The sequence below is a fragment of the Callionymus lyra genome, chromosome 14 (assembly GCF_982586985.1).
Source record: "Callionymus lyra chromosome 14, fCalLyr1.hap1.1, whole genome shotgun sequence".
NCBI classification, from domain to species: Eukaryota; Metazoa; Chordata; class Actinopteri; order Syngnathiformes; family Callionymidae; genus Callionymus; species Callionymus lyra.
In genome coordinates this window covers 270117-285725 of record NC_141831.1, presented here as the reverse complement: position 1 = coordinate 285725, position 15609 = coordinate 270117, and the positions used below count along the sequence as shown (strand labels likewise).

At 49.6% G+C, this 15609-nt stretch overlaps 1 protein-coding gene, 2 non-coding genes and 1 pseudogene across 3 annotated transcripts; all 4 read right to left on the bottom strand.

Annotated features, from left to right (window-relative positions):
- Window positions 1-651: 651 nt before the first annotated feature.
- On the bottom strand, window positions 652-6377 carry LOC148065613 (large ribosomal subunit protein uL3-like). Its single transcript, XM_087808056.1, is given in 12 exon segments — window positions 652-724; window positions 918-1037; window positions 1092-1187; window positions 1241-1332; window positions 1453-1621; window positions 1919-2004; window positions 2007-2032; window positions 2257-2425; window positions 4568-4657; window positions 5351-5431; window positions 5478-5618; window positions 6128-6377. Coding segments are annotated over 12 exon segments (1365 nt in total). The 3' UTR covers window positions 652-679.
- On the bottom strand, window positions 772-901 carry LOC148065615 (small nucleolar RNA SNORA54). Its single transcript, XR_015713354.1, has one exon. It is a non-coding gene; the product is annotated as a small nucleolar RNA SNORA54 (small nucleolar RNA).
- LOC148065614 (small nucleolar RNA U83B) lies at window positions 1684-1778 on the bottom strand. Its single transcript, XR_015713353.1, has one exon. It is a non-coding gene; the product is annotated as a small nucleolar RNA U83B (small nucleolar RNA).
- Window positions 6378-7092: 715 nt separating the features above from the next.
- The window catches only part of LOC148065612 (claudin-15-like), a 12531-nt pseudogene continuing 4014 nt past the window's right edge, over window positions 7093-15609 (bottom strand).

The window sequence follows — 15609 nt, the reverse complement described above, 5'->3', positions numbered from 1 at the left end:
ACCTCATGATGAAGAGAAGGTCTCACTGTAGATCATCTACCTCATGATGAAGAGAAGGTCTCACTGTAGATCTACCTCATGATGAAGAGAAGGTCTCACTGTAGATCATCATCTACCTCATGATGAAGAGAAGGTCTCACTGTAGATCATCTACCTCATGAAGAAGAGAAGGTCTCACTGTAGATCATCTACCTCATGATGAAGAGAAGGTCTCACTGTAGATCATCTACCTCATGATGAAGAGAAGGTCTCACTGTAGATCACCATCTACCTCATGATGAAGAGAAGGTCTCACTGTAGATCATCATCTACCTCATGATGAAGAGAAGGTCTCACTGTAGATCATCTACCTCATGATGAAGAGAAGGTCTCACTGTAGATCATCATCTACCTCATGATGAAGAGAAGGTCTCACTGTAGATCATCTACAGCGCATATTATATATATGTGACCAGACTATTATGGGATGGAGCAGGTCCAGGGACCAAGTAAAGCTTAAGAATCAATTATTTCAAAGGTAATTGAGCTGGAGGTCTGATGCGTCGGCAGGGTCAGAGGTCAAGAGCGAGTTCAGGTGAACAGGTCAGAGGTCGAAGACCATTTCTATCTTAATTTAAACAGTTTAAACGTTCAAGAATCAGGACAAACGTGAACGAGAAGATGTTTTATTGACAGAACCTCAGGCGGACTCTTCCTTGTTGACCCGATCCTTCTTGAGTGGACCCTGAGAGAGAAGATCACGTATGTTGAGACATGAAGACACGCGTGTGTTACTGTGTCCAGAGAGTGAACAGGGGGCAGCACATGGGCGCGGCCCCCCTGCCTCACTGGACCGTTTGCTGTGGCACTGGAATGGAACCCGAGGTCACACTGAAGGTGAGCCAGGTTACGATCAGTGCGAGAAGATCTGCTCTCACCATGAACACCTTCTTCTCCTCCATCGTCTGGAAGCGTCCGTGGCCGAACTTGGACGTGGTGTCGATGAACTTCAGGTCGATCTTCTCCAGGGCGCGACGGCTGGTCTGGACCAGCTGAGACTGAAGAGAACGGGAGGTCAGGGGTCGCGCTCCGAGACCGTCAACCAGACTCACCTTGCGCAGAGTCAAGACCCTCTTCTTGGTGCCGACCACACAACCCTTGACCATGATGAAGTCGTTGGTCACGTCTCCGTAGTGGACGAATCCTCCCTGAAGACGCAGAGTCAGAGCAGGTTCTGAAGGCCCAGGAGATCTGGACTCACCATAGGATGCCAGGCTCCGATGCAGGTGACCTTACGAAGACCACGATGCGTCTTGCGAGGAAGTTTCTTCGTGTGCCATCGACTGGTGACGCCTGCAGAGATCAGAGTCAACACATGGACACTGGGGGGCGCTCAGTACCCGACATTCAACATTTGGGCGATGAACCCGCTCTGAGGGTCTCGTCACAGACGCCAGTCCGACCTCGACTCACCCTTGTAGCCGTGACCCTTGGTGATGCCGTCGATCATCTCGTCCTGCACGAACACGTTGCTGACGGGCACGGCCTGCTCCAGCTTCTCGCGAGCCCAGTCCACCTGGTCGCCGTTCAGCTGCACCTCCATCAGGTGAGACTTCTTCTGCCTGATGGGCAGCAGACGCATCTGTGGGCGGAGCATACAGGTGAGGGGGCGGAGTCACAGCGAGGTCAGGAGCACACTCTGGCGCTCGTCTCAGAAGGAAGGCAGCATGGAAGTGTGTCCTCATGGTGATCGGACGCCACGCCTGGCGCTGAGATCCACTCTATCATCACAGACGAGCTCATGGCTACGTTTAGAAACAGCTGCTCATTTGAACACCTTGAGAAATGAAAACTATGGATTGATTTCAAAACTAATGCATCAAGTGATTTAACTTTCATTTATTCATTTGTCACTTAAAACACATTCAACCGTCAACACCTGCGTGATGATGCGGATCACCTGGCAGTCCTTCTTCATGGCGTTAAAGTCCTTCTCCAGCTGCTTCTAGCCCTCCTCGTCCTGCAGTACTTGGTGAAGGCCTTCGACTTGTACCTGAGCGCGGCAGGAGAGACACCATGTTTGCGCCGACCCTTTGTGACCTTGACGGGGTCAGAGGAAGGTCGCGGCGCGCAGCTGTTCGCCCTCAGACGGGCTTCTTCGGCTCGGTTTCTAAGCAGAACTTTAACTTTAACATCAGGACGACCCGAGCGGAGCTGCCACCAGGGGGCGCCCAAGGTTAGACTCGCCGAGGAACTGACGTCTGCGTCGACACTCACCAGTTCTTGTAGAAGCGACGCTTGCACTCGTCGCTGATGGTCTTGAAGGAGCGCAGGCCGCGGGGCGTGTTGACGTAGCCGGTCACGCCCACCACGATCATGGGAGGGGTCTCCAGGATGGTCACGGCCTCCACCACCTCCTTGTTCACCTCTGGAGACGAAACACAGACTCAGCACACGTCGAACGAGGCAAGACCAGAACGACGCTCGTGACCTTGAGCTCAGAAACGACATTCATCACAGGGCTGTGAAGCCCAATATGTCCGCCCGTCGAGGGTCTCCTCATCGCCCGTCACTGAGTTACTAACAGTCTAGACCTGACGTGGGTCACTGTGGCCTCAAGGTTGAGAAGATTTAAGGAAATACTACACAATAAACTTCCATTAACAACACGTTTGGCTCCAGGATTGTCATCGATTCACTACAAGTTCAACTCTTGAAATAAAATCTTTTAACACTTATTCTCTCATGAGGTCCAGAGGACACCCTGGACAGGACTCCAGTCTGTCGCATGGCTTTGAATAACAATGTAAAGTTTGTCTACAATATGCATGTAATATACAGTACTCACTATACTATATACTCCTAACTAAGTTCTCATCCAATTAAACAGTTCCTTCTTTATGGTCAATAAAGGCCTCTGAGGGAATCGAACTACCCACCGCTGCTACAGATCAAAAATTAATTTAAAGTCAGATTTGATGATGAAAGTCGGACCAGCTGCCAGTGACTCCCCTATACAAGTCTCAAGAGCCGGTCTCTCCGGGCGAGATACATTGAAGAGCTACTGGAGGGTAGAGGAGAGCCAGGGAGTCTACAGCGCAGTCATAGGTGTGGCGGCAGATTGAGCCCTTTCTTTACCAAAAACCTCACCCAAATTGTGATACTCTGGAGGAACACAGGAGGTCAGGAGGGGAAGACACAGGAAGAAGTCCAACTCAAGACATAAGAATTACCCAGTCAAAGTGAGGGTTGTGAAGACGGAGCCAAGGCAGACCCAGAACTAACGGAGAGGAAATCACAAGGAAACGAATAACTTCAGAATGGTTACCAGAAATAGTGAGGGACAGGGACCTAGTCGTGAGTCGGTCAGGGGTCTGCCGTCAATGGCACAGATCGGTCGGGGAACGTCAAGTTCAACCAAGGGAACGTTAAGGGAGAAGGCAAAGTCCTCGTCAATAAAGTTGTTGTCGGCGCCAGAATCTATTAGAACAGTGTCAGCAGTGGAAGTCATGTTGAACGTCAAGAGTGCAGGTAGAGTGATCCGGTGAGAAGGGTAAGAGGGTGTGACCCACCTGAGCACTGACCTTAGGACGACTAGGACAGAAACCAAGTCTGTGACCAGGCTCTCCACAGTACAGGCACAACCCCCTTGTTAGCCTGCGTGAGCTGTTCAGGAGTCGTAGAGGTCGTAGGAGTATCTGAGGAACTGGTCGGTTACAGAAGGAAGGAAGAGAAAACCCTGCAGCTTCCCTAAGCCGATTATCAATCTTAATAGATAAGCTAACAAGAGCCTCTAAACCGTCAAGGATCAGCCACTGAGATGAACCTGACAGTTACTTAACCTCTGGGTAAAAGCAGTTATCAGAGCTCATTCCATCCACTCTCGGCAGCTAAGATCGGAAAACGTATGGAATATTGCCACAGATTCATTACCCGTTTCAAACAAAGTCATCTGCGAGCCGACACAGCAGGAGAACGATAACAGGTCGAAAACACGGCGCATATCAGTAAAACCAGCATAATTAGATAAAACCGGAGAGTTAGATTCCCACAGAGAAGTTGATCAGCTGCTCTACCCCGAGAAGATTTATTAAATACAAGATCTTAGCGCGAACAGTAGAATAAGACAATGGCTGCTGGTTAAAAACTGACACTGGAGCAAGAAACATGCAGTTCATCTCCAGTATAAGGCTCAGGAGAAGGTACAACTGGTTCACGTAGAGCAGGTGTAGCTACAACCTCATGTCCACTTCCTGCGTGATGACATCACTCGCAGCGAACGTCTCTTAAAAATATTTTTATGGGTTAAACAGAACATTTTCATGATTATTTTTACCTCAAAACATTTATATTGACAAGAAGACGATCTTCGTCAACATCGTCACTTTCTTTCACTTCCTGGTCTGACGATCACGTGAGGAACGAGAACAAACTCACGTTAGAACTAAAAGGTGCTGATGACGGCAGAAACAGGATCAGTCCGAAAGCAGGTGATGGTCCAGAGACAAAATACTCTGATCCTTCCGGGACGAGATGCTCCTTAAGACTGGGAAGAACCGCCAAGAAATCAGCAGCGGATCGTGCACACCTGCCTGCTGCACACCTGCCTGCTGCACACCTGCCTGCTGCACACCTGCCTGCTGCACACCTGCCTGCTGCACACCTGCCTGCTGCACACCTGTCACAGGAAGTAAACAAAAGCATCACGTGGTCAACATGACAGACCCTTATTGTCAAGCAAAAACTTTCAAAACGTTCTCTCGGGTCAAATTGATTCCTTGACATCAATATTTCTCCTGAATGTCCTTCACTTTAATCTGGAGACAGATTTTCATCAAATATGAAAAGAGTAGGAACTAAACGCCTCAATGACAAACAAACTATTACTCAGATAAAAAAAAAAAAAATGTGCTGAAATGAAAGACAATTATTACCACAGAAAACAATCATTTCAACTGAGAGACTGAAAACACACTAACAGTGTCAAAGGTTGACGACTGTTAAAGAATCGGCAGCAAATCCTATTATTTCTGAAATTAATAGAGGGTTTGACATCAAACTATTAATGACCAGAAAACTTTATACCTCTGAGATATACACACTGTATATCTATCTCAGAGGTATAAAGGTTACCTCTGAGATATATATACACACTGTATATATATCTCAGAGGTATAAAGGTTACCTCTGACTCTGCAACATCATTGGAGATTGAGGAGTTCTTAGAAAATACACAAATTCCCCAAATGAATAAACAAGAAAAGATTCAAGTAAATTATTTGAAGAAACACTTAAAACTTAAGTACCACCAACAATGAATCAACTATTACACTTCTACCTGAAAAAGGAAAAGTGAGATCGTGGCTCGTACCATAAGCTTCTGCTGCTGTCAGGGTGCGGAAGGAAACCCAGGACAGGTAGTCCAGGAATAAACATCCAACAGGTACGATATCTGAAAAACAGGTCAAGGGCGCAGGCAGAAAAACGAGAAAACGTACCAGGATCAAAACCGGGAAGGCGAAACAATCTCGAATTGGAAGTCTGAACCGTGAGACACGAACTAGACAAAATGGGTGACGAACCGACAAAGACTGAGGGAGAGTGAGCAGAATATGAAGGCTGCCAGTAATCAGTGGCAGCTGTGGAGCAGGAGAACACAAGACAGGTGAAGACAATAACAATCAGCAGGAGAACACAAGACAGGTGAAGACAATAACAATCAGCAGGAGAACACAAGACAGGTGAAGACAATAACAATCAGCAGGGGGAGGGACCGGAAAGGAAACTCAGACACAGAAGGGAGCAGGTTTCAAAATAAAAACAGGAAACACCAAGAAAGACACAGGAGACATAACAGTGCCCCCCCCTCAAGGGACCGCCACTGGCGGACCTAAGCCCACCAGGTAGCCGACGAGAGGAGGACATAGAGAACACGGAACGAACAGGCAGGAGAGAGAAAAAACCCAGAACAAAAAACAAAACACAGAATGAGGCAATACAGAGACAACAATAATACAACGTGAATAGTATTAGCTCTGGGTCTTGGGTGATGGATTGTCTCTCTTAGTCCGCGCATTGTAATCCTCAATCAGGCGGGGGTCGAGAATGTTCCAAGTGGGCTCCCAGGAACGCTCCTCAGGCCCATAACCCTGCCAATCCACCAGGTACTGGTAGCCCCGACCAACCCGCCGAGAGTCGAGGATCTTCCGTACCGTGAACACTCTCTCACCCACAACCACCCTAGGAGGGGGAGGAGGTATAGAGGACGGAACCAGCGGGGACACTCTAGCGGGTTTAACCTTCGAAACCTGGAAAGTGGGGTGAATGCGCATATCCTTGGGAAGGTGTAGGCGGACCGCGACAGGGTTCACCACCTTGGTGATGGCATAGGGTCCCATGAAACGGGGAGCAAGCTTACGTGAAGGTAGATTAACACTGATGTCTTTAGTGCTGAGCCACCTTGTAGGCAGGAGCGTCTGAACGCCGCCGGTCAGCAGCAGACTTGGCGGAGGCCGCCATACTCAAAAGTTTTTCTCTTGCCTTGAGCCAGGTGGACTTGCACCGCTGCACAAGAGCCGATGCCGACGGGACTTGGACCTCCTCCTCGAGATCCGGAAAGAGAGGAGGTTGATAACCGTTGTGTGCGTACTCGACCCACGGAAGAGCCTTGACCCAGGTGGTGGGGCGCCGGAGACCAGGCAGCGGACAGAGGTCTCTAGGTCCTGGTTGACCCTCTCCGTTTGGCCATTGGCCTGGAGGTGATACCCTGAGGTGAGGCTGGGTCGGGCCCCGATGAGTCGGCAGAACTCTGTCCAAAAGCGGGAGGTGAACTGGGGCCCCCAGTCCAAGACTATGTCCCGGGGTGTTGTTGTGTTTCTATTGTGTTTCTATTGTGTTTCTATTGTGTTACAAACAACATGTTCAACACAAATTTGACTTCACTTCAGAGAAAATAAAGGTTTATTTGTGTATAAAAACATGAACAAGTTGTTGTTTACAAACAAGTCAAGTGTGTGTCATAAAGAAAAGGAATGATTGACATCTTGATTGACATCTTGATTGACATCTTGATTGACATCTTGATTGACATCTTGATTGACAGGATCATCAGCTTCACACGTAAGCGTTGCGTCCGTAGTGAGTCGGCGTCTGAGAGGCTGGAACGATGGAGCGAACGAGTCCTTGACTGGAGGGGAGTCTGAGGAGGTGGAGTTAGTTACACAACTGTGTGTAGTGACCACAGTTACACATGTGTGTGTAGTGACGACACTCACTCACCTCTTGTCGTCGCTCGACCATCGACACGAACACAGCAGACACGAACCACTGCACAGAGCCAGAGTCGCAGACGACCAACCGATGTACAGACCTTCACCGATCTCATACCTGCACACACAACACACTTATAGACACACAACACACTTATAGATGCACACAACACACTTATAGACACACAACACACTTATAGATGCACACAACACACTTATAGACGCACACAACACACTTATAGACGCACACAACACACTTATAGACACACAACACACTTATAGATGCACACAACACACTTATAGACGCACACAACACACTTATAGATGCACACAACACACTTATAGATGCACACAACACACTTATAGACACACACAACACACTTATAGACACACACAACACACTTATAGACGCACACAACACACTTATAGATGCACACAACACACTTATAGACACACACAACCCATGTGAACACACACACAACACACTTATACACACACACAACACGTATACACACAGTGACAATAGCTCTATTCTCACGTGACCTGTTGACCTGTTGACCTCTGGTCGTTTGTAATCATTAGAAAGTGTGTGTTTTAATGAATGTTTGTAATAATTCACTGACTTTAATAACAAACACACACGTCAGGTGATCAAACTAATATGTGTGTTTGTAATTGTGTAGCATATGTGTCACTGTAACACAATTCATTGTGTTGATATTGACTTTATTGACTGTTTTATTTTGAAGGGCTCGAACAGGAAGTAGATGCTTGTTGTTCCACATGAAGAAAGTAACGAAGACGCTGCACTAAAAACAACAGACGAGGTCAGTTAGAAAACACCTGCTCAGGTAATACTTGTCCTGTGAGAATAAAGCTAATGACACTCGTTTCAAATACTTCGATTGAACAATAAACAAACAGATACATGATAAATACACACATGAAAACTATAATAACTGACACGGTGGCGCCCTCTAGTGGTTAACTGAGAGGATTACATCAGACGAGTCATTTCAGTCGTTCAAGTTGAAGAGATGAGAGGGAGGAGGAGGTGAAGAAAGAGGGAGGAGGAGGTGATGAAAGATAAAAGAGGGAGGAGGAGGTGATGAAAGAGGGAGGAGGAGGTTAAGAAGGAGGGAGGAGGAGGTGAAGAAGGAGGGAGGAGGTGATGAAAGAGGGAGGAGGAAGTGATGAAAGAGGGAGGAGGAGGTGATGAAAGATAAAAGAGGGAGGAGGAGGTGATGAAAGAGGGAGGAGGAGGTGAAGAAGGAGGAAGGAGGAGGTGAAGAAAAAGGGAGGAGGAGGTGATGAAAGAGGGAGGAGGTGATGAAAGAGGGAGGAGGAGGTGAAGAAGGAGGAAGGAGGAGGTGAAGAAGGAGGGAGGAGGAGGTGAAGAAAGAGGGAGGAGGAGGTGATGAAAGAGGGAGGAGGAGGTGAAGAACGAGGGAGGAGGAGGTGAAGAGAAAGATGAGAGAGGGAGGAGGAGGTGAAGAATGAGGGAGGAGGTGGTGAAGAAGGAGGGAGGAGGAGGTGAAGAAGGAGGGAGGAGGAGGTGAAGAGAAAGATGAGAGAGGAGAAGAAGGAGGGAGGAGGAGGTGAAGAATGAGGGAGGAGGAGGTGAAGAAGGAGGGAGGAGGAGGTGAAGAAGGAGGGAGGAGGAGGTGAAGAAGGAGGGAGGAGGAGGTGGAGAGAAAGATGAGAGAGGGAGGAGGAGGTGAAGAAAGAGGGAGGAGGAGGTGATGAAAGATAAAAGAGGGAGGAGGAGGTGATGAAAGAGGGAGGAGGAGGTTAAGAAGGAGGGAGGAGGAGGTGAAGAAGGAGGGAGGAGGTGAAGAAGGAGGAAGGAGGAGGTGAAGAAAAAGGGAGGAGGAGGTGATGAAAGAGGGAGGAGGTGATGAAAGAGGGAGGAGGAGGTGAAGAAGGAGGAAGGAGGAGGTGAAGAAGGAGGGAGGAGGAGGTGAAGAAGGAGGGAGGAGGAGGTGAAGAAAGAGGGAGGAGGAGGTGATGAAAGAGGGAGGAGGAGGTGAAGAACGAGGGAGGAGGAGGTGAAGAGAAAGATGAGAGAGGGAGGAGGAGGTGAAGAAGGAGGGAGGAGGTGAAGAATGAGGGAGGAGGTGGTGAAGAAGGAGGGAGGAGGAGGTGAAGAGAAAGATGAGAGAGGAGAAGAAGGAGGGAGGAGGAGGTGAAGAAGGAGGGAGGAGGAGGTGAAGAAGGAGGGAGGAGGAGGTGAAGAAGGAGGGAGGAGGAGGTGAAGAAGGAGGGAGGAGGAGGTGGAGAGAAAGATGAGAGATATGGTCCATGATAGCTTAGCTAACAGGTTTAACTCTATCCTGGAGTCATTTCTCTCAGTTCATGAACGACTCACTGCTTTAAGCTCACATTAGATCTTGTCCTAACATACGGACTTGAAATTAAAAATGTTATTGTCTCTCCTCAGAATTCACTTCTTTCTGACCATCAATTAATAACCTTTGATTTGATCTTAAATGAGCCGAGTCTACAGAGCAGGATCTCAAAGTCTGTCTGAAAGTGTCGTTACCAAGTTTATGAAATAATTCCCTCAGTGTCAGTAAAACGCCTCAGTGAGTCAAGAAACTCTACCATAGTCACCCCGACATTGATAACTTTGTGGGCAGTTTTACAGACTCGTTGCACAATACGCTTGACTTCATCCACCACTAACTCAAAAGACTGTTAACAGAAGTAGTCTTGCTCCCTGGTTTACTCTGTAACACGTCAATTAAAACAGGTTTCTAGACGACTAGAGAAGAAATGGTTCATCAAAACATAATGAATTCTACCAGGACTGGCAGGAGAAGTTAAAAATATACAAGACATCTCTTCAGCCAGAGCCTCATATTACTCATCACTTATAGAAGCAAATAAGAATAACCTCAAGTTCTTATTCAGTACTGAAGCCAGGCTGACACGGAGCCATCAGTCCATCAGTCCATCAGTCCATCAGTCCATCAGTCCATCAGTCCATCCCTCCTCATCTCAGTAGCAGTGACTTTATGAACTTTTTTAATGAAAAAATTGTAACTATTAGAGGAAAGATTCAAGACCTCCTAGATTCTTCTAATAAACCAGTGCAGCCTCACCGGACACAGACACTATGACTGATACATACTTTGACTCCTTTCTACCAGTGAGTCCTCGACAGCTGTCCCAGGTTGTTTCCTCCTCAAAGTCCACAACATGTCTTCTGGATCCTATTCCCACATGACTACTTAAAGAACTGTTCCCCTTACTTAGCACTTTCATACTTGACATTATTAACCTGTCAATAACATCCGGCTATGTGCCTCAGATTTTTAAAGTTGCAGTAATTAAACCTCTGCTTAAAAAACCCACTCTCGATCCAGAGGTCCTCACTAACTACAGGCCTATCTCTCGATCCAGAGGTCCTCACTAACTATAGTTCTATCTCTAATCTAGTATTCATTTCAAAACTTCTGGAGAAAGTGGTAACAAGTCAGCTCTGTGATTATCTCCAGGACAATGATCAATTTGAGGTGTTTCAGTCTGGTTTTAGGGAACACCACAGCACAGAGACCGCCCTGGTAAAAGTAAGTAACGACCTACTGATGGCCTCTGATCAGGGCCATGTTTCAGTTCTTGTTCTTCTAGATCTCAGTGCATTTGACACTGTCGACACCAAATCCTTCTACAGAGGCTAGAAAACCATTTAGGCATTCGTGGAACTGCTCTTAACTGGTTTAAATCTTACCTGTCGGATAGAACGCACTATGTACATGTCAACCACCTCTCATCGACACACACTAAGGTCAGCTATGGTGTCCCACAAGGTTCTGTTCTTGGTCCAATACTATTCACAATCTATATGCTCCCACTAGGGGACTTGATTAGAAGACACTCTATACATTTTCACTGTTATGCTGATGACACCCAACTTTACCTGTCCATGAAGCCAGATGAAAGAAATCAGCTACACAATTACAGTCCTGTATTACAGATATCAAGTCATGAATGACCAAGAACTTCCTCCTACTGAACTCGGAAAAGACTGAGGTTTTACTAGTTGGTCCGCAACATCTCAGACAATCATTAACTAATGATCTAGCTTTACATAACTAACTTGCTCCTGCTACTAGCACCACTGTAAAGAATCAGTGTATGCTTTGACGAGGACTTATCATTTAACTCACACATAAAACAAATCTCACGGACTGCTTATTTCCACCTTCGTAACATTTCAAAAATTAGGCACTTCCTTCCTTTAGATGCTGCTGAGAAGCTCATCCATGCTTTTGTTACCTCCAGGCTGGACTATTGTAAGTCTCTTCTGTCAGGATGTTCTAAAAAGTCTCTCAGAATCTTCAGCTCATTCATCTGCAGCTCGTGTCCTGACTAAGACTAAGAGGCACGAACACACCTGTACTGTCTTCACTACATTGGCTTCCTGTAGAATTTAGAATACAATTTAAAATCCTTCTCCTAACCTATAAAGCCTTACATGGTCTAGAACCAACATACATTAAAGATCTAATCCAAACTTACCAACCCTCAAGGACCTTACGATCCCTAAACTCTGATCTACTAGTTATACCACAAATCTCTAAATGTAGATTCGGAGCCAGGGCCTTCAGTTTTCAAGCACCTCTACTGTGGAACAAACTACCGGCTTCAGTCCGGAGGGCAGACACCCTCTCTATGTTTAAAAATAATCTTAAAACCTTACTTTTCGATAAAGCCTATAATTAACTTGACTGTTTATCTCTAGCTGTCATAACTAACAAAACTGTTTATCTTAGCTGCTATAGGCTGAGGATGCTGGAGGAGTTTTAGTTTTAGTTTTAGGCACCGAGCTCTGTATATCCTTCTTTTCTCGCCGGGGCCGTTCTGGCTTGGCTGGTTCGGGTGTGGGGGTCCGGCGGGTGGGGCCTGTGCGTGCCTTGGGCCTGGTGGTGGTCACCGCTGGTGCCGCGATGGCCCCGTGCGCCGGCGGGGGGGTGGCCCGCTCCCGGGGGGTTTTTGATGGTGCGTGGGGGCGGGTGCTGGCGGGGGTGGCTGGGGTGGTGGATGGGGGGTTGCGCTGGGGGCGGTGCTGGGGCTGGGGGGTTGCTGGTCCCGCCGACGGGGTCGGCGGGTGAGCCGTCGGGGGTGGGGCTGGGGCTGGCCGGGTGTTCTGGATGACCTTCCGGCCCCGATGGCTTCGCCTGGTCTGTGGTGGGGGGCCTGTCTTGGGGTGGGTGTCTGCTGCGGCGGTGGCTGTGGTCCTCTACCCGCCCTGTGTGGCATGTGCCGTGGTCGGGGGGTTTGTCGCCCTTGGTCCTGGGGGTTCGTGGCCGGGCTGGTCGGTCTTTCGGGGGCTTCCCGGGTGGGGGGGGGCCGCATTGGGGGGACGGCGGAGGCATTGGGTGGACCCATGTTACCGTAGTGACCATGCACCGCACATGCAAGTGCTGCTGTCCCCCTGGGTGGTGCATGGTGGGTGGGGGCGGTGGCTGGGGGTCAGTACGTGTGATGGGCGGGGCCTCGGCACCTTAGAGACCGTGGACTGCCCATCGAATACTGCTGGCCCCCCAAACTTCCCTCATGGGGAGGTGGGCTGCGGCTGTTGGGGACGGTCTACAGTTCAAAGACTGGGGGCCGTTCCCGGACGGCTGCGGCCCCACTGCCCCCGCCCTGCCCGCACAACCGTGGCCCCCCTGTGACCCGGGGGACCTGGGCCGGTGCCTGGCCATTGCTCCCCCGGGCTCATGCGGTGGCACTCAACCCGGCTACTGGCCGTGTCCGCAGGGTATTGGGGGGGTTCCGCCGCCGCTGCTGTGGTGGGTCCCCATCTCCTTGACTCGGTCCCCTGCTATGGACTTGTTGGCGGCCTGACGGGCTGGGGGTCCTCCGTCGCCCGGCCTGGCCCCGGGGCCCTATCCCCTGACTGGTTCTTCTGGCTGCCCCTCTGCCCCGGTGCCTGCGCCTGGTGCCTCCCCCTCTCTGCTTCCTCGGTCGTCCTCGCCTGTGCCCGTCCTCTCGCGCCCCCGTTGGTGGTCCGCCTTCTCGCTGGTGTTTGGGGTCGGCTCTGGTGGTTATCTCGCCTGCCGGGTCCTGGTCTCCCGCGGGTTCCTGCCGCGGCTTGGGCCCCTGTGTCTGGATCTACTGTGCTAGGTATGTGCTCTCTGGCCTGGCTATTTCAACCCCCCCCCCCCTCCCCTCTATATATCTTCACCCGTCACCGGAGTCTGTATACCTTTGTATTCTACATTTGTCCCAAACCCACACCTTTTTATTTCTCTCCCGGAGCCCCAGGGATCCACCTCCAGAGCTGCTGCTGATCCAGGGGTCCACCTCCAGAGCTGTTGCTGATCCAGGGATCCACCTCCAGAGCAGCTGCTGATCCAGGATCTTCACCACGTCATCAGATCCCGAGTTCTCTCCAGCACCCCCATGGACCCTCCTACACTCTCCTCTTTTCTCTCACTATATCCTCCCTCACTCCTCTCCTTATCCATCTGTCTACCCCCCCATCCTTCCTCCCAGCCGGTCAAAGCGGCAGGCCGTCAACAATGAGTCTGGTTCTGCTCCAGGTTTCTGCTTCTAAAAGGAAGTTTTTCCTCGCCATTGCTCACTGTACAGTGTTTTGTTTCTTGCTCTTTGTTGAATTGCTGGATCTATTTTTCCTTAATCAACTGTAGTCTTATTTCAACTGTATAGTGTCTTGAGATAACTTTGTTATGATAAGACACTTGAAATAAAATTGAATTGAATTGAATTGAATTGAAAGAGGGAGGAGGAGGTGATGAAAGAGGGAGGAGGAGGTTAAGAAGGAGGGAGGAGGAGGTGAAGAAGAAGGGAGGAGGTGATGAAAGAGGGAGGAGGAAGTGATGAAAGAGGGAGGAGGAGGTGAAGAAGGAGGAAGGAGGAGGTGAAGAAAAAGGGAGGAGGAGGTGATGAAAGAGGGAGGAGGTGATGAAAGAGGGAGGAGGAGGTGAAGAAGGAGGAAGGAGGAGGTGAAGAAGGAGGGAGGAGGAGGTGAAGAAGGAGGGAGGAGGTGATGAAAGAGGGAGGAGGAAGTGATGAAAGAGGAGGAGGAGGTGATGAAAGAGGGAGGAGGAGGTGAAGAAGGAGGAAGGAGGAGGTGAAGAAAAAGGGAGGAGGAGGTGATGAAAGAGGGGAGGAGGTGATGAAAGAGGGAGGAGGAGGTGAAGAAGGAGGAAGGAGGAGGTGAAGGAGGAGGTGAAGAAAGAGGGAGGAGGAGGTGATGAAAGAGGGAGGAGGAGGTGAAGAACGAGGGAGGAGGAGGTGAAGAGAAAGATGAGAGAGGGAGGAGGAGGTGAAGAAGGAGGGAGGAGGAGGTGAAGAATGAGGGAGGAGGTGGTGAAGAAGGAGGGAGGAGGAGGTGAAGAAGGAGGGAGGAGGAGGTGAAGAGAAAGATAAGAGAGGAGAAGAAGGAGGGAGGAGGAGGTGAAGAATGAGGGAGGAGGAGGTGAAGAAGGAGGGAGGAGGAGGTGAAGAAGGAGGGAGGAGGAGGTGAAGAAGGGGGGAGGAGGAGGTGAAGAGAAAGATGAGAGAGGGAGGAGGAGGTGAAGAAGGAGGGAGGAGGAGGTGAAGAGAAAGATGAGAGAGGGAGGAGGAGGTGAATAATGAGGGAGGAGGAGGTGAAGAACAAGGGAGGAGGAGGTGAAGAGAAAGATGAGAGAGGGAGGAGGAGGTGAAGAAGAGAGAGGGAGGAGGAGGTGAAGAAGGAGGGAGGAGGAGGTGAAGAGAAAGATGAGAGAGGAGGTGAAGAAGGAGGGAGGAGGAGGTGAAGAGAAAGATGAGAGAGGAGGTGAAGAAGGAGGGAGGAGGAGGTGAAGAGAAAGATGAGAGAGGAGGTGAAGAAGGAGGGAGGAGGAGGTGAAGAAGGAGGGAGGAGGAGGTGAAGGCACTGACTTGGTTCCAGGGTAGAACTGGTCGAAGAACTGCTGTGTGATGTTGGCAGCGTACCACGACACAGCGATCATGGTGCACATCCCTGCAGAGAAGATCTTTGTCAGCAGAACATCTCCCACAATGCATTGCAGCTGTCACTCAATAATCTCTGACTCTACGTCAGTTTTTTAACTTCCAAAGAAATCTGACCTCGAGTGACCTTTGACCTCCTGGTGGGTTTTGAAAGTCTGTGTTTATCTCGTCCCTCCTTCTCTCCTCCCTCCTCCTCCTCTCCTCCTCTCCTTCTCTCCTCCTCTCTCCTTCTCTCTCCTCCTCTCCTTCTCTCCTCCTCTCCTCCCCTCCTCCTCTCCTTCTCTCCTCCTCTCCTCCTCTCCTTCTCTCCTCCTCTCCTTCTCTCCTCCTCTCTTCCTCTCCTCCTCTCCTTCTCTCCTTCTCTCCTCCTCTCCTTCTCTCCTCCTCCTTCTCT